We start from the raw sequence: 19,056 nt of genomic DNA on the forward strand, positions 1-19,056 counted from the left end.
GTGGGGTTGTGTGTGTGTATGCGGCGGCGGCGGGAGTGATGGAGCGTGGGGTTGCGTGTGTGTGTGTGGCGGCGGGGGGAGTGGGGTTGTGTGTGTGTATGCGGCGGCGGGGGGAGTGATGGAGCGTGGGGTTGCGTGTGTGTGTGCGGCAGTGTGTGTGTGTGTGCGGGAAGCGACGTGGCGGGGCTTGGAGTGGGCATGGTTTCCGCAGAGGGAACGTTGGCCGGAAGGCCATGTGTGCACGCCAGGGAACTTGCGGCTGGGCGCCAATGCGCATCCTCAGTTGTTTTGCCGTTTTGTGAGTGTGTTGTTGTGTTGTTTTTCATTTTGAGTAGATGTTTGTACCTTGTGGGTTGTGTTATGGGCACCGGGATTTTAGTTAAGTTTCATTGGGGGGTTTTTGAGTTTTGTTTCCTCGTTGGATGCCCCTAACAAATTTATATATATAGATTGCTATACTGTGTGTCGAAGCCTTGGCCTTTGTAAGCCACATCAAGTCGTTCGGGAGATGCTAGTTGGGTACAAATAAAGTTTGTTTATTTATTTATTTATTTTATCGTGTCATCAGCAACCATACCATTGTGTTACAATTCTAACAGAACAAAACAAACACACAGATTAAAAAGAAAAAGAAAAAAAAACACAGATTTTGCAAACTTGGTAGTTGGTTAAATGTCCTTTGACCAGTGTGTGGTCCCTTGGGGTGCCTCTGGTGTTGCCGCAAGAAGGTCCTCCATCGTGCATCATGTGGCGGGGCTCAGGGTGCATTGCAGCAGGTGGTCTGTAGTTTGTTCTTCTCCGCACTCGCATGTCAAGGAGTCCACTTTGTGGCCCCATTTCTTAAGATTGGCTCTGCATCTCGTGGTGCCAGAGCGCTGTCTGTTCAGCACCTTCCAAGTCGCCCCGTCTCCTGTGTGCCCAGGGGGGAGTCTCTCATTTGGTATCAGCCATGGATTGAGGTTCTGGGTTTGAGCCTGCCACTTTTGGACTCTTGCTTGCTAGGGTGTTCCAGCGAGTGTCTCTATAGATCTTAGAAAACTATTTCTTGATTTAAGTTTTTGACGTGCTGGCTGATACCCAAACAGGGGATGAGCTGGAGATGTCTCTGTCTTGGTCCTTTCACTATTGGCTCCTACTTCCCGGCGGATGTCAGGTGGTGCAATACCAGCTTGACCAGTGATTCTGAACCTGGGGTCCCCAGATGTTTTTGGCCTTCAACTCCCAGAAATCCTAACAGCTGGTAAACTGGCTGGGATTTCTGGGCGTTGTAGGCCAAAACACCTGGGGACCCACAGGTTGAGAACCACTGAGCGAGACAGTGTAATTTCTCCAGTGGTGCTGTGATAATGCGGCATGTCTCATTAAGAGCCACATCCACTGTTTTAGTGTGAGATGTGTTACACACTGGGCATGCATACTCAGCAGCAGAGTAGCATAGCACAAGGGCAGATGTCTTTACTGTACTTACTTACTTAGGCGATCCCTCGTTTTCCGAGGATGATTGTCTTCCAACATTCTTGTGGGTCCGTATGTGGCTGTGGAGCCCTATTCTTGCTCTGCATCTTCTTCCGCAGTGAGGGCATTGGTTTCCAGGTGGAAGGCGGTCTCGGTCGGGGTTGGCTTGACGCGCCTTCCTCTTGGCACGCTTCTCTCTTTCGCCCTCCATTCGTGCCTCTTCAAATTCTGCAGCACTGCTGGTCACAGCTGACCTCCAGCTGGAGCGGTCAAGGGCCAGGGCTTCCCAGTTCTCAGTGTCTATGCCAGAGTTTTTAAGGTTGGCTTTGAGCCCCTCTTTCAATCTCTTTTCCTGTCCACCAACATTCCGTTTTCCGTTCTTGAGTTCGGAGTAGAGCAACTGCTTTGGGAGACGGTGGTCAGGCATCCGGACAATGTGGCCGGTCCAGCGGAGTTGGTGGCGGAGGACCATCGCTTCAATGCTGTTGGTCTTTGCTTCTTCCAGCACGCTGACTTTTTCCACTTGTCTTCCCAAGAGATTTGCAGAATTTTCCAGAGGCAGCGCTGATGGAATCGTTCCAGGAGTTGCATGTGATGTCTGTAGACAGTCCACGTTTCACAGGCATAGAGCAGGGTTGGGAGGGGAATAGCTTTATAGACAAGCACCTTGGTATCCCTATGGATGTCTCGGTCCTCAAACACTCTCTACTTCATTCGGGAAAATGCTGCGCTCGCAGAGCTCAGGCGGTGTTGTATTTCGGTGTTGATGTTGACTTTGGTGGAGAGGTGGCTGCCAAGGTAGCAGAAATGGTCAACATTTTCTAATGTTACACCATTAAGTTGTATTTCTGGCATTGGGGAGGGGATGGCTGGTGACTGCTGGAACAGCACTTTGGTTTTTTCGATGTTCAGTGACAGGCCGAGCTTCTCGTATGCTTCAGACTGGGCATGTTTAGCCTGAAGAAGAGAAGGCTGAGAGGAGATATGATAGCCATGTATAAATATGTGAGAGGAAGCTACAGGGAGGAGGAGGGAGCAAGCTTGTTTTCCGCTTCCCTGGAGACTAGGACGCGAAACAATGGCTTCAAACTACAAGAGAGGAGATTTCATCTGAACATGAGGAAGAACTTCCTGACTGTGAGAGCCGTTCAGCAGTGGAACTCTCTGCCCCGGAGTGTGGTGGAGGCTCCTTCTTTGGAAGCTTTTAAGCAGAGGCTGGGTGGCCATCTGTCAGGGGTGATTTGAATGCAATATTCCTGCTTCTTGGCAGAATGGGGTTGGACTGGATGGCCCATGAGGTCTCTTCCAACTCTTTGATTCTATGATTCTTTGAATGCAATATTCCTGCTTCTTGGCAGAATGGGGTTGGACTGGGTGGCCCAGGAGGTCTCTTCCAACTCTTTGATTCTATGATTCTATGCTTCTGCAAAAGTGTTTAGAGTGGCTTGTAGCTCTTCTTCTGAATGCGCACAGACGACGTTGTCATCAGCATACTGGAGTTCTATAACAGATGTTGTTGTAACCTTGGTTTTGGATTTCAATCTGCTGAGGTTGAATAGCTTGCCATCCGTCCGGTAGATGATTTCCACTCCGGTGGGAAGCTTCGCATCAACAAGGTGAAGTATCATAGCGATGAAGATGGAGAATAGAGTTGGGGCAATAACACATCCCTGTTTGATGCCTGATTCCACCTTAAATGGGTGACTTTGGGAGCGCAAGGGCAGATGTCTGTTGCGGTTTGTTAGTTTTTATATTGAAATTACACAGCAGTCTTCCCAGCTCCAGGCCCCAAGTTGAAGTACACAGAGTGTAAAAGAAAAATGTCTTTACTCTTGAGTAGTCAACACATGTATTTTATAAAGGAAAAATACAGTAGCCTTGACAAACACATTGTCTATTGCTGAAGAAAAAAACACTTACAAAAGAATGCATTAATCTGCTTCTTTCCAGCAAACCTTGTAGTGTAGTTCCATCTCTGATTACTTCATTTCACCCACTACCTGCATCAAGAAAACTTCACCTGATATACATCCTAATTAATTATTATTTATTTATGTATTTATTTACTTTGCTTCTATACCGCTGTATCTCAAGCCCGAAGGCGACTCACAGCGGTTCACAAACAGTAAAAACAGTAGAAACAGCCGTGGTTCCATACAACATATAACAATTGACTTAACACATTATCCATAAATTACCAATAAGCAATTACAATGCACAGTTATTACAAAAAACAACCGTACCCAATCTTCTCATCATCCAAGCGTAGTCCAGGTTCCTCGTCCATTGTTCCATTCCTATGTTCCATTACCAGATTGCACTAAATTACTCAAACGCCTGCACAAACATCCAGGTCTTCACCTTTTTGCGGAATACCATTAGAGATGGTGCTAGTCTAACGTCCGTAGGAAGGGCGTTCCACAGCCGAGGAGCCACCACCGAGAAGGCGCTATCTCTCGTCCCCGCCAGCCGAGCTTGAGAAGCAGGCGGGATCGAGAGCGGGGTCTCCCCGGAAGATCTCAAACTCCTGGTGGGTTCATAGGCAGAGAGGAGTGGTTCTTCCTCAACACACACATATACTGAAGAGATGATTCTTGTCAAAACTTACAACTCCATATCCTGTAACAATGTCTTCACTGTGTCTGGTTGTGATCCCCAGGTTGTGCCAGTCAGGTTTCGTATGATACTGTTTCTGGCACCCAGTTTTTGCTTGATGTTCAGGCAGAGGGTGCAGCCTGGGAATGATCCCTACTAGTCTGGGCTTTGGAGCTGCTTGATCCTCACAATGGAGAAGAGATGGCAGCACCTTCCCTGCAGCCAAGAAAGCCTGGCAGGAGAGAGAAGGAAGGAAGGAAGGAAGGAAGGAGGGAAGCCCAGAGAGGGAGGGGCCTCAAAGGCCATCCAGCCACGCCCCCTTTTGTAAGTCCCATGGCCACGCCCCCTTTGCGTCATAAAGGAGCGTGCGTCAACCAGGCCACGCCCCCTTTTGCGTCATAGAGGCGCGTGCGTCAACCAGGCCACGCCCCCTTCGCCGCCGCCATTTCTGCGAGGAAGTAAACAAGGAAGGAAGGAAAGAGAAGAAGGAGGAGAAGGTGAGGAGTTTGGACTGAGTCTCCCTCTCTCGCTTCCTCCCTCCTTTTCCCCCTCCTCTGTTTTCCATCCGGGACTCATTTGGGGAGGGAGGGAAGAGAGAGGGAGGGAGGCCTTCTTTCCTTTCCCAGCTCATCCGCGGCCGCCTCCTCTTTCCTGAGGGATTCCTTCCTTCCTCCCGGGAGGACAGGCCTTACAGCAGTGGTTCTCAACCTTCCTAATGCCGTGACCCCTTAGTACAGGTCTTCAGGATGTGCTGACCCCCCACCATAATGTTATTTTTGTTGCTACTTCATAACTGTAATTTTGTAATGTAAATATCTGATATATATCCAGACAAGACAGAGGTCCTTCTGGTCAGTCGTAAGGCCGAACAGGGCATAGGGTTACAGCCTGTGTTAGACGGGGTTACACTCCCCCTGAAGACGCAGGTTGGCAGCTTGGGAGTGATCCTGGACTCATCGCTGAGCCTGGAAGCCCAGGTCTCGGCGGTGGCCGGGAGAGCTTTTGCACAACTAAAACTTGTGCGTCAGCTGCACCCGTATCTTGGGAAGTCGGATCTGGCCACGGTGGTCCACGCTCTTGTCACATCCCGGTTGGATTACTGCAACGCACTTTACGTGGGGTTGCCTTTGAAGACTGCTCGGAAACTTCAACTAGTCCAGCGAGAAGCAGCCAGATTGCTCACCGGAGCGGCGTACAGGGAGCACACCACCCCCCTGTTGCGCCAACTCCACTGGCTGCCAATCCAATTCCGAGCACAATTCAAAGTGCTGGTTTTGACCTACAAAACCCTATACGGTTCCGGCCCAGTGTATTTGTCCGAACGGATCTCCCTCTACATCCCATCTCGAAGTTTAAGATCTTCTGGGGAGGCCCTGCTCTCGACCCCGCCAGTGGCACAAGTGAGGCTGGCGGGGACGAGGAGCAGGGCCTTCTCAGTGGTGGCCCCCCACCTGTGGAACTCACTCCCCGGGGAGATCAGATCGGCGACTTCCCTTCTAGCGACGTTTCACCTGCATCTATGGCAACCTTCCTCACCCTCTGAGGAAGCTTGCCATAGATGCAGGCGAAACGTCAGGAGAAATGCCTCTAGAACATGGCCATATAGCCCGAAAAAACCCACAAGAACTGAGTGATTCCGGCCATGAAAGCCTTCGACAATACATTCCCCTTCTAGCATTTAGGAAAAAACTAAAGACCTGGATGTGGGACCAAACTTTTGGTCATGCTGACAACTAACTAAAGGACCTGTCAATAGACAAGGACAATGGAATGGAATGGATATATGGACTCTGATATATGGACTCTGGCATGAGATTGTTTCTATGATTTTATTAGGTATTGATGTTTTATTTTAATTGTTGAATTGTTATATTTTGTATTGTTTGTTGTGTGATTTGGGCATCTAATTGTGTCTTCCCTGTAAGCCGCCCTGAGTCCCCCCCCCCCCCCAGGGTGAAAAGGGCGGGGTATAAGTAGATGAAATAAATAAATAATAAATATGCAGGATGTATTTTCAGTCACTGGACCAAATTTGGCACAAATACCCGATACGCCCAAAATTGGAATACTGGTGGGGTTGGGGGTGATTGATTTTGTCATTTGGTAATGCTGGAGTTGCTGGGATTTATAGTTCACCTTAAATCAAAGAGCCTTCTGAACTCCACCAATGATGGAATTGAATCAAACATGGCACACAGAATTCCCATGACCAAGAGAAAATACTGGGAAGGTCTGGTGGACATTGACCTTGAGTTTTGGAGTTGTAGTTCACCTACATCCAGAGAACACTGTGGACTCAAGCAATGATGGATCAGGATCAAACTTGGCATGGATATTTCATATGCCCAAATGTGAACACTGGTAGAGTTTGGAGAAAATAGACCTTGCCATTTGGGCGTTGTAGATGCTGGGATTTATAGTTCACCCACATTGCATTCTGAACCCCACCGATGATAGAATTGGACCAAACTTTCCACACAGAACCCCCATGACCAACAGAAAATACTGTTTTCTGATGGTCTTTGGCGACCCCTCTGACATCCCCTTGTGACCCCCAAAGGGGTCCCAACCCCCAGGTTGAGAAACACTGCCTTAGAGAGAGAGAGAGGGAGACATCCGGGCCCTTCTGGAGGGAGTCTCCTCCTCGCAGAGCCTGCCTTCAGCTTCCCATCCCTTTTCCAGCACGGGTTTCAAACTCTTGCTTCTTGTGTTTTGATCTCTGTTCTGTGCATTTCAATCTGTATTTTGTGGAAACACGTTCCAGTGTGCGTCTTTTGTAGACATACAGTTCAGTAGGTTCTTGTGGGTTTTTTCGGGCTATATGGCCATGTTCTAGAGGCATTCTCTCCTGACATTTCGCCTGCATCTATAGCAAGCATCCTCAGAGGGAGTGATGTCTGTTGGAAGTAGGACAATGGGTTTATATATCTGTGGAATGACCAGGGTGGGACAAAGGACTCTTCTCTGCTGGAGCTAGGTGTGAATGTTTCAACTGACCACCTTCGTTAGCATTTGAAGGCCTGGCTGAGCCTGGGAGAATCTTTTGTTGAGAGGTGTTAAGCTGTGCTTGGTTGTTTCCTCTCTGGTGTTTTGCTGTTGTAATTTTTGAGTTTTTTTAATACTGGTAGCCAGATTTTGTTCATTTTCATGGTCTCCTCCTTTCTGTTGAAATTGTCTGCATGCTTCTTGTGGATTTCAATGGCTTCTCTGTGTAGTCTGACATAGTGGTGCTTGGTGTGGTCCAGCATTTCTATTGACAAGCTGGAATGTGTCCAGAGGAGGGGGACTAAAATGATCAAGAGTCTGGATAACAAGCCCTATGAGGAGCAGCTTAAGGAGCTGGGCATGTTTAGCTTGAAGAAGACAAGGCTGAGAGGAGACATGAGAGCCATGTATAAATATGTGACAGGAAGCCACAGGGAGGAGGGAGCAAGCTTGTTTTCTGCTTACTTGGAGACTAGGACACAATGGAACAATGGCTTCAAACTACAAGAGAGGAGATTCCATCTGAACATGAGGAAGAACTTCCTGACTGTGAGAGCCGTTCAGCAGTGGAACTCTCTGCCCCGGAGTGTGGTGGAGGCTCCTTTGGAAGCTTTTAAACAGGGGCTGGATGGCCATCTGTCAGGGGTGATTTGAGTGCAATGTTCCTGCTTCTTGGCAGAATGGGGTTGGACTGGATATTTATACATGGCTCTCATATCTCCTCTCAGCCTTCTCTTCTTCAGGCTAAACATGCCCAGCTCCTTGAGCCGCTCCTCATAGGGCTTGTTCTCCAGACCCTTGATCATTTTAGTCACCCTCCTCTGGACACATTCCAACTTGTCAATATATCTCTTGAATTGTGGTGCCCAGAATTGGACACAATATTCCAGGTATGGTCTGACCAAAGCAGAATAGAGCATGGGGAGCATGACTTCCCTAGATCCAAACACTAGGCTCCTATTAATGCAGGCCAAAATCCTATTGGCTTTTTTTGCCGCCACATCCCATTCCTGGCTCATGTTTAACTTGTTGTCCACGAGGACTCCAAGATCTTTTTCATGTACTGCTCTTGAGCCAGGCATTGTCCCCCATTCTGTATCTTTGCATTTCGTTCTTCCTGCCAAAGTGGAGTATCTTCCTTGATGTGTGTGGGGGCAATGCTGCGTTTGGTGGTCCCTATGGAGACTTGTGCACAGCTGCGTGGTTCATGGTAGACTCCTGCAGAGGTGAGAGGATCCCTCTTGTCCTTTGCTGAACGTAGCATTTGTTGGATTTTCTTGGTGGGTTTGCAGATTGTTTGTATGTTGTGTTTCCTCATCATCTTCCCTCTGCGGTCAGTGGTTCCCTTGATGTATGGCAAGAACCCGTTTCCTCTGGGTGGATCTTCGTCTTTACTCTCGTGGCTTGTTCTTGGTCTTGCAGCTCTTCTGATGTCTGAGGTGGAGTCTCCATTGGCCTGGAGAGCCCAGTTGAGGTGCCTCAGTTCATCTTGGAGGAGGTGGGCTTCGCAGATCCTTTTTGCACGGTCTGCCAAGGCTTTAATGGGGCTTTTTTTTTTAGTTCAGTATTTGTATGTTATGGTTTTTTATATTACTTACAATGTGTTTAGATCTGCTGTAACCCGCTTTGAGACATGAGGGGAGGCGGGTTAGAAACACAATTATTGTTATTGTCTTGTCGAAGGCTTTCATGGCCGGAATCACTGGGTTGCTGTCGGGTGTCAGGTGTCGGCAGTGGCTGGGAGGACCTTTGCACAGTTAAAACTCGTGCGCCACTTGCTCCCGTACCTCATGAAATCTGATCTGGCCATGGTGGTCCATGCCCTAGTCACCTCTTGGTTGGATTACTGCAATGCGCTCTACGTAGGGTTGCCCTTAAAGATGGCCTGGAAACTACAGTTGGTCCAGAGATCTGGAGCCAGACTACTCACGGGAACTGATTACTGATTAACTGATTAAAAGTTATTTTATTATTATTATTATTATTATTATTATTATTATCTAACAATGTTTTTTTTGTAATAGACATATAGTCTATTCTTTTGTATGTTTTATGCACTTCTGGAAAATATGCATACCTTGTCTCATCTCCGTTTAGTAATCTCCAAACATCTCTCAATCTCCATTTGCCCATAGTCCTACTTAACTTTGCCATATTGTTATTTTTAGCTCTAGCTGTTGGGTTGGATTTATCTTTTACTGTATCCATTACCATATTCATATCCTCTCCAAAAATTATATATTTTTCTTGCCAGTTAGTTATTTTCTTTAACACTTTCTTGTAAAATTCTTCTTTCTTTTCATTGGGGGCATAAACATTCACACAAGTACACAGTTGTCTTGTCCAATTTCTCCTTCCATCCTTATAAATCTACCTTCTTAGTCTTTCAGTACCCCAGTTTTCACAAAATTACATTACTTTGCTACAATTACGGCTCCACCTCTAGATTTAGAGTTGCCATATGGTTTCTCATAATTTTTCACCCAGTTTAACTTTAGTTCATTTACATCTTCCTGTTTTTGATTAGCTTCTTGGAGAAAATAAACATGTGCAGCATTTTTTTAAAAAAACAAACAAACCTTCAATTCTATTCTTTTATACCAACTCCCAAGACGTCTTGTATTAAGCGTTGCCACTTTTAGTTTACCTGTCATTTTTATACCAAACTTGTGAACTCCATTGTTAACTTGTGAACTTGGGAGGGATAGCCAATAGTCCAGAGGACAGGAGCAGAATTCAAAACGATCTTGACAGATTAGAGAGATGATTGGCCAAAACTAACAAAATGAAGTTCAACAGTGACAAATGCAAGATACTCCACTTTGGCAGAAAAAATGAAATGCAAAGATACAGAATGGGGGACAATGCCTGGCTCCAGAGCAGTACGTGTGCATCGAGTCCTCCGGGAGATGCTAGCGGGGTACAAATAAAGTTAATAAATAAATAAATAATACGTGTGAAAAAGATCTTGGAGTCCTCGTGGACAACAAGTTAAACATGAGCCAACAATGTGATGTGGCGGCAAAAAAAGCCAATGGGATTTTGGCCTACATCAATGGGAGCATAGTGTCTAGATCTAAGGAAGTAATGCTACCCCTCTATTCTGTTTTGGTTAGACCACATCTGGAATATTGTGTCCAGTTCTGGGCACCACAATTCAAGAGAGATATTGACAAGCTGGAATGTGTCCAGAGGAGAGCGACTAAAATGATCAAGGGTCTGGAGAACAAGCCCTATGAGGAGCGGCTTAAGGAGCTGGGCATGTTTAGCCTGAAGAAGAGAAGGCTGAGAGGAGATATGATAGCCATGTATAAATATGTGAGAGGAAGCCACAGGGAGGAGGAGGGAGTAAGCTTGTTTTCTGCTTCCCTGGAGACTAGGACACGGAACAATGGCTTCAAACAACAAGAGAGGAGATTCCATCTGAACATGAGGAAGAACTTCCTGACTGTGAGAGCCGTTCAGCAGTGGAACTCTCTGCCCCGGAGTGTGGTGGAGGCTCCTTCTTTGGAAGCTTTTAAGCAGAGGCTGGATGGCCATTTGTCAGGGGTGATTTGAATGCAATATTCCTGCTTCTTGGCAGGGGGTTGGACTGCATGGCCCATGAGGTCTCTTCCAACTCTATGATTCTATGCAGTGCTTCTCATCCCACTTCCCCTTAGTTCTATTATCCTTATGTCCCTTGTTCATTCCCTCTCCCCTCTTGGAGATAAATATTAGAAGGATAAATATTAGAAGGAGTCTCCCTTTCTTCCTTCTATCACTCATTCTTTTTGTTCTCCATCCCTTTTTTCTTTCTGGATTCATTCCCTTCTTGTTTAAGAATCAGTGATTGCTTTGCTAGCATTTGTGTACGAGCTTGAGACCCTGATGTCTTCATTTCTTGGTATTCCCATTTTCAACATGACCCATGAAGGGAAAGGGGGAAAGTCTTGCAGGTAAAGAAGGTTTCTGCCTGTCCTCACTGATCTTTTGCTTCTTTCTTCACCAGGGAAAGGAAGATTCTATGGAGCCATCTCTTGGGTACAGTTAGGAGACCAATAATATTGGAAGAAGAAGAAATATTCCCAAGGTGATGCTCTTGCTGAATTCTTGAGTTCAATTAAGATAAGAAAGGGAAATAGGGCCAAGTATCCATATTGCCATTCAACAACCATATCACTGTTGACATGGAAGAGAAAGCATTTAAATGCCTGGAGTGCGGAAAGAGTTTTACTCAGAAGATTCATCTTCAGCAACGAGGAAGGACTCACACTGGGGAGAAACCCTATAAGTGCCTGGAGTGTATACACAGTTACACTCAAAATTCAGTGCTACCTTCACATCAAAGCACTCACACTGGGGAGGAACCCTATAAATGTCTGGAGTGTGGATTGAGCTTCATTCATATTTCAAATCTCCCTAGACATCAAAAGACTCACACTGGGGAGAAACCCTATAAATGCCTGGAGTGTGGACAGAGCTTCACTCAGAGTACAGATCTACGTGTCCATCAAAGGATTCACACTGGGGAGAAACCGTTTAAATGCTTGGAGTGTGGACAGAGCTTCACTGCAAATGGAAGTCTACGTGTGCATCAAAGAATTCACACTGGGGAGAAACCCTACAAATGCCTGGAGTGTGGACAGAGCTTCACTCAGAGTACAGGTCTACGTTCACATCAAAGGATTCACACTGGGGAGAAACCCTATAAATGTCTGGAGTGTGGATTGAGCTTCACTCATATTTCAAATCTACATAGACATCAAAAAATTCACACTGGGGGGAAACCCTATAAATGCCTGGAGTGTGGACAGAGCTTCACTCAGAGTACAGATCTACGTGTCCATCAAAGGATTCACACTGGGGAGAAACCGTTTAAATGCTTGGAGTGTGGACAGAGCTTCACTGCAAATGGAAGTCTACGTGTGCATCAAAGAATTCACACTGGGGAGAAACCCTACAAATGCCTGGAGTGTGGACAGAGCTTCACTCGGAGTACATATCTATATTCACATCAAAGGAGTCACACTGGGGAGAAACCCTACACATGCCTGGAGTGTGGAAAAATATTGACTTGTTCAAATCTACATAGACATCAAAGGACTCACACTGGGGAGAAACCGTTTAAATGCTTGGAGTGTGGACAGAGCTTCACTGAAAATGGAAGTCTACGTGTGCATCAAAGGATTCACACTGGGGAGAAACCCTACAAATGCCTGGAGTGTGGACAGAGCTTCACTCGGAGTACATATCTGCGTTCACATCAAAGGAGTCACACTGGGGAGAAACCCTATACATGCCTGGAGTGTGGACAGAGCTTCACTCGGAATGGAAGTCTACGTGTCCATCAAAGGATTCACACTGGGGAGAAACCATTTAAATGCTTGGAGTGTGGACAGAGCTTCACTGAAAATGGAAGTCTACGTGTGCATCAAAGGATTCACACTGGGGAGAAACCCTACAAATGCCTGGAGTGTGGACAGAGCTACACTCAGAGTTCAGATCTACGTTCACATCAAAGGATTCACACTGGGGAGAAACCGTTTAAATGCTTGGAGTGTGGACAGAGCTTCACTCGGAATGGAAATCTACGTGTCCATCAAAGGATTCACACTGGGGAGAAACCATTTAAATGCTTGGAGTGTGGACAGAGCTTCACTGAAAATGGAAGTCTACGTGTGCATCAAAGGATTCACACTGGGGAGAAACCCTACAAATGCTTGGAGTGTGGACAGAGCTTCACTCAGAGTTCACATCTACGTGTGCATCAAAGGACTCACACTGGGGAGAAACCCTACAAATGCTTGGAGTGTGGACACAGCTTCATTAACAGTGGAGACTGTGCATGCGTCAACAGGAGTAGACGTGCCTAATTTCTCTCCTAACTACAAGCACAATTAAAACCTCAAAAAGCCCATAAAGTATCATAAATCTCTCCCTAACTGGGTTCCAGATCAAAAGAGAAAAGAGAGGAGGCTGAGCGGTCATGACTGAAGGTTACCAAAGCCATAAATCTCTGATAGAAAGGGGAAGAGTGAGGAGGAGTAGAAAAATTGAACAAGATTATAACCACATTGGAATATCTTAAATTAAACATGGAGAGTTTAAGACAGGGAAATGAGCAGAGAAGAGAACAAATTACACAAATTTATAATTGTCTTGGGCTAATAGGATTTATTTATTTATTTATTTTATCGTATCAGTAGCAACCAGACAATTGTATTACATTTTATTATTTATTTATTTATTTATTTGTCGTGTCAGAACAACCAGTCAAATTATATTACATTTCTAACAGAGCAAAGCAAACAAGCAGATTACAAAATTTGAGAGTTGATTAAATGTCCTTTGACCAGTATCTGGCCACTTGGAGTGCCTCTGGTGTTGCTGCAAGAAGGTCCTCCATTGTGCATGTGGCAGGGCTCAGGGTGCATTGCAGCAGGTGGTCAGTGGTTTGCTCCTCTCCACACTCACATGTCGAGGATTCCACTTTGTAGCCCCATTTCTGAAGGTTGGCTCTGCATCTCGTGGTGCCAGAGCGCAGTCTGTTCAGTGCCTTCCAGGTCGCCCAGTCCTCTGTGTGCCCAGGGGGGAGTCTCTCATTGGGTATCAGCCATTGGTTGAGGTACTGGGTTTGGGCCTGCCAGTTTTGGACTCTCGCTTGCTGAGGTGTTCCAGTGAGTGTCTCTGTAGATCTTAGAAAACTATTTCTAGATTTAAGTCGTTGACGTGCTGGCTGATACCCAAACAGGGGATGGGCTGGAGATGTCTCTGCCTTGGTCCTTTCACTGGTGGCTGCTACTTCCTGGCGGATGTCAGGTGGTGCAATACCGGCTAGACAGTGTAATTTTTCCAGTGGTGTAGGGCGCAGGCACCCTGTGATAATGCGGCATGTCTCATTACATTTTATTAATAGTAACTAAGGTAGAAGAATGCCAAGAAATTTTCAAAGAGACAGAAGCCAAGCTGAGAAGATAAGAAGATGAATTGATGGCTTTGAAAAACTTAAATCGAAATCTCCTTCAAAAAGTTGGTGATGTGGAAGACCGCTCGTGAAGATCCAGATAAGACCAAGGACAAGCCAGCTGGACAAAAAGCACTGAAAGACCTGGAAGCTGCAGGGACAGGCTTACCTCAGAGATTATTTCCTATGGGAAATCCAAAAGATATGGAAGAAAAAAGAATCTCAAGGAACTTGAAGGACATGGATTTCGACTTGGAAAAAATTAAAAATATTGAGAAGCAATCACAAGATCTTAAAAGACAGAAAATAAGAGAGGAGAATAGAAGAATTGAAACAAGATCCAGTACAGAGACATAGGAATGAACAGCCTAAGAAGTGTGGAATAATGAAATTTGGACAAATGAGGTTAAATGGGTGAAAGAAGTTGCAAGAGAGGAGAACCGGGGAAGGGCAACACAGTCCCCAAGGGAGAGTCTGGGGATGAAAGAGAACAAAGGGAAAACTCTTTCAGGTCTCCCTCTGAGGGAAGGAGGGAGAGGTCTGGACTCTGAGGGGAAGAATGGGAAGACAAGCAGGCAGCGAAATGAAAGTACAGGAGGGTAAATGCAAATAATATATGTGTGAAGTAGTAACGATGTAGCATCATTGCAATGGTTTATTTACTCCACAACAAAGATCAAAAGTTATGAAAATGGTTAAAGATTGTGTTTTAGTATATTGTTTATTGCCTGTGTTTATTTTGCTTAATTGTGGTAATTTGCTTAGGTTTTGTATTGTTGTATTGTTATATTGTATTGTTATATTGTATTGCTATACTGTGTGTCAAGGCCTTGGCCTTTGTAAGCCGCATCGAGTCGTTCGGGAGATGCTAGCGGGGCACAAATAAAGTTTGTTTATTTATTTATTTATTTTATCGTGTCATCAGCAACCATACCATTGTGTTACAATTCTAACAGAACAAAACAAACACACAGATTAAAAAGAAAAAAAACACAGATTTTGCAAACTTGGTAGTTGGTTAAATGTCCTTTGACCAGTATCTGGCCACTTGGAGTGCTTCTGAGGTTGCCGCAAGAAGGTCCTCCATTGTGCGTGTGGCAGGGCTCAGGGTGCATTGCAGCAGGTGGTCAGTGGTTTGTTCTTCTCCGCACTCGCATGTCAAGGATTCCACTTTGTGGCCCCATTTCTTAAGATTGGCTCTGCATCTCGTGGTGCCAGAGCGCAGTCTGTTCAGCACCTTCCAAGTCGCCCAGTCTTCTGTGTGCCCAGGGGAGAGTCTCATCTGGTATCAGCCATGGATTGAGGTTCTGGGTTTGAGCCTGCCACTTTTGGACTCTTGCTTGCTGGGGTGTTCCAGCGAGTGTCTCTATAGATCTTAGAAAACTATTTCTTGATTTAAGTTGTTGACGTGCTGGCTGATACCCAAACAGGGGATGAGCTGGAGATGTCACTGCCTTGGTCCTTTCACTATTGGCTCCTACTTCCCGGCGGATGTCAGGTGGTGCAATACCAGCTAGACCAGTGATTCTGAACCTGGGGTCCCCATATGTTTTTGGCCTTCAACTCCCAGAAATCCTAACAGCTGGTAAACTGGCTGGGATTTCTGGGAGTTGTAGGCCAAAACACCTGGGGACCCACAGGTTGAGAACCACTGAGCGAGACAGTGTAATTTCTCCAGTGGTGTAGAGCGCAGACACCCCGTGATAATGCGGCATGTCTCATTAAGAGCCACATCCACTGTTTTAGTGTGAGATGTGTTACACACTGGGCATGCATACTCAGCAGCAGAGTAGCATAGCACAAGGGCAGATGTCTTTACTGTACTTACTTACTTAGGCGATCCCTCGTTTTCCGAGGATGATTGTCTTCCAACATTCTTGTGGGTCCGTATGTGGCTGTGGAGCCCTATTCTTGCTCTGCATCTTCTTCCGCAGTGAGGGCATTGGTTTCCAGGTGGAAGGCGGTCTCGGTTGGGGTTGGCTTGACGTGTCTTCCTCTTGGCACGCTTCTCTCTTTCGCCCTCCATTCGTGCCTCTTCAAATTCTGCAGCAATGCTGGTCACAGCTGACCTCCAGCTGGAGCGGTCAAGAGCCAGGGCTTCCCAGTTCTCAGTGTCTATGCCAGAGTTTTTAAGGTTGGCTTTGAGCCCGTCTTTAAATCTCTTTTCCTGTCCACCAACATTCCGTTTTCCGTTCTTGAGTTCGGAGTAGAGCAACTGCTTTGGGAGATGGTGATCGGGCATCCGGACAATGTGGCCGGTCCAGCGGAGTTGGTGGCGGAGGACCATCGCTTCAATGCTGGTGGTCTTTGCTTCTTCCAGCACGCTGACTTTTTCCGCTTGTCTTCCCAAGAGATTTGCAGAATTTTCCGGAGGCAGCGCTGATGGAATCGTTCCAGGAGTTGCATGTGATGTCTGTAGACAGTCCACGTTTCATAGGCATAGAGCAGGGTTGGGAGGGGAATAGCTTTATAGACAAGCACCTTGGTATCCCTACGGATGTCCCGGTCCTCAAACACTCTCTACTTCATTCGGGAAAATGCTGCGCTCGCAGAGCTCAGGCGGTGTTGTATTTCGGTGTTGATGTTGACTTTGGTGGAGAGGTGGCTGCCAAGGTAGCGGAAATGATCAACAGGGAGGGTGACCTGCGTGTGAGGAGGGCGGGGGATGGCTGGTGACTGCTGGAACAGCACTTTGGTTTTCTCGATGTTCAGTGACAGGCTATCATATCTCCTCTCAGCCTTCTCTTCTTCAGGCTAAACATGCCCAGTTCCCTAAGCCGCTCCTCATAGGGCTTGTTCTCCAGACCCTTGATCATTTTAGTCGCTCTCCTCTGGACACATTCCAGCTTGTCAATATCTCTCTTGAATTGTGGTGCCCAGAATTGGACACAACATTCCAGGTGTGGTCTAACCAAGGCAGAATAGAGCATGGGGAGCATGACTTCCCTGGATCTAGACACTAGGCTCCTCTTGATGCAGGCCAAAATCCCATTGGCCTTTTTGGCCGCCACATCCCATTGTTGGTTCATGTTTAACTTCTTGTCCACGAGGACTCCAAGATCTTTTTCACACGTACTGCTCTCGAGCCAGGCATTGTCCCTCATTCTGTATCTTTGCATTTCATTTTTCCTGCCAAAGTGGAGTATCTTGCATTTGTCCCTGTTGAACTTCATTTTGTTAGTTTTGGCCCATCATCTCTCTAATCTGTCAAGATCGTTTTGAATCCTGTTCCTGTCCTCTGGAGTATTGGCTATCCCTCCCAATTTGGTGTCGTCTGCAAACTTGATGATCCTGCCTTCTAGCCCTTCATCTAAGTCATTAATAAAGATTTTGAACAGGACCGGGCCTAGGACGGAACCCTGCTTGTGGCACTCCACTTGTCACTTCTTTCCAGGATGAAGAGGAAGCATTGGTGAAAATCACCCTCTGGGTTCGTCCATTTAACCAATTACAGATCCACCGCACCGTAGTTTTGCCTCGCCCACATTGGACTAGTTTCCTTGCCAGAAGGTCATGGGGGACCTTGTCAAAGAAGACCTTCCTGAAGTCCAGGTACGTCACATCCACGGCATTCCCCGCATCTACCCAGCTTGTAGCTCTATCAAAAAAAGAGATCAGATGAGTCTGGCATGACTTGTTTTTGATAAATCCATGTTGACTATTAGCGATGACCGCATTTGTTTCTAAGTGTTTGCAGACCACTTCCTTAACAATCTTTTCCAGAATCTTGCCCGGTATCGACGTGAGGCTGACCGGACGGTAGTTGTTTGGGTCGTCCTTTTTTCTCTTCTTGAAGATTGGGACCACATTGGCCCTCCTCCAATCTGCTGGAACTTCTCCTGTACTCGAGTATATACGGTATATCCCGTCTTTGAACAAAATCTGGCTACCAGTATTAAAAAACTCTAAAATTACAACAGCAAAACAGCAGAGAGGAAACAACCAGGCACATCTTAACACCTCTCAACAAAACATTTTCCCAGGCTCTGCCAGGCCTTCAAATGTTAATGAAGGTGGTCAGCTGAAACATTCACACCTAGCTCCAGCAGACAAGAGTCCTTTGTCCCACCCTGGTCTTTCCACAGATATATAAACCCGTTTTCCTAGTTCCAACAGACCTCACTACCTCTGAGGGTGCTTGCCATAGATGCAGGTGAAACGTCAGGAAAAATGCCTCTAGAACATGGCCCTATAGCCCGAAAAAACCCACAAGAACCTAGTGATTCCAGCCATGAAAGCCTTCGACAATACATTATCCCGTCTTTCTCTACTCTGGAGTTGACTAAAGATGTCTTAGTGTTAAGCAAAAATTAAATGCCTTAACAGCAATATATTATTAAAATACATTTGAATTAAAATCAAAATTAAATACATTAAAACATTCTAAAACAATCAAAGAATTATAATATTTTTTGCTTGATGTTCAGGCAGAGGGTGCAGCCTGGGAATGATCCCTAGTCTGGGCTTCTGAGCTGATGGATCCTCACAAGGGAGAAGAGGTGGCAGCACCTTCCCTGCAGCCAAGACAGCCTGGCAACCCTTGGGAAGGAAGGAGGAAGGAGGAAGGAAGGAAGGAGGGAGGGAGGGAGGGAGGGAGGAGGGAAGGAAGGAAGGAGTGAGGGAGGGAGGAGGGAAGGAAGGAGGGAGGAAGGAAGCAAGGAAGAGGGAGAGAAGGAGGGAGGGAGGAAGGGAAGGAGGAAGTAAGGAAGGAAGGAGGGAAGGAAGGAAGGAAGAAGGAAGGAAGGAGGGAGGAAGGGAGGGAAGGAAGGAGGGAGGGAGGGGGAGGGAGGGAGGGGAGGAAGGAAGGAAAGAAGGAGGGAGGGAGGGAGGGAGGGAAGGAAGGAAGGAAGAAGGGAGGGAGGAAGGAGGGAAGGAGGGAGGGAAGGAAGGTAGAAGGAAGGAAGGAGGGAGGGAGGGAAGGAGGGAGGGAAGGAAGGAAGAAGGGAGGGAGGAAGAAGGGAGGGAGGGAGGGAAGGAAGAAGGGAGGGAGGAAGGAAGGGAAGGAGGGAGGGAATGAGGAAGGAAGGAATGAAGGAGGGAGGGAAGGAGGGAGGGAGGGAAGGAGGAAGTAAGGA

The 19,056-nt window shown here is 46.6% G+C and overlaps 1 protein-coding gene across 1 annotated transcript in view; it reads left to right on the top strand.

Moving 5' to 3' along the window:
• LOC132761684 (zinc finger protein 850-like) overlaps positions 1-13,493 on the top strand; it is a 49,574-nt gene extending 36,081 nt beyond the window's left edge. Inside the window, exons 5-6 of the mRNA XM_067463202.1 lie at positions 11,027-11,058; positions 11,160-13,493. Of these exons, the coding sequence (XP_067319303.1) occupies positions 11,027-11,058; positions 11,160-12,890 (1,763 nt within the window). The 3' untranslated portion in view covers positions 12,891-13,493. The remainder of the gene's footprint in view (positions 1-11,026; positions 11,059-11,159) is intronic.
• Positions 13,494-19,056: the final 5,563 nt, after the last annotated feature.

Source organism: Anolis sagrei, chromosome 1, assembly GCF_037176765.1.
Source record: "Anolis sagrei isolate rAnoSag1 chromosome 1, rAnoSag1.mat, whole genome shotgun sequence".
Taxonomy (NCBI): Eukaryota; Metazoa; Chordata; class Lepidosauria; order Squamata; family Dactyloidae; genus Anolis; species Anolis sagrei.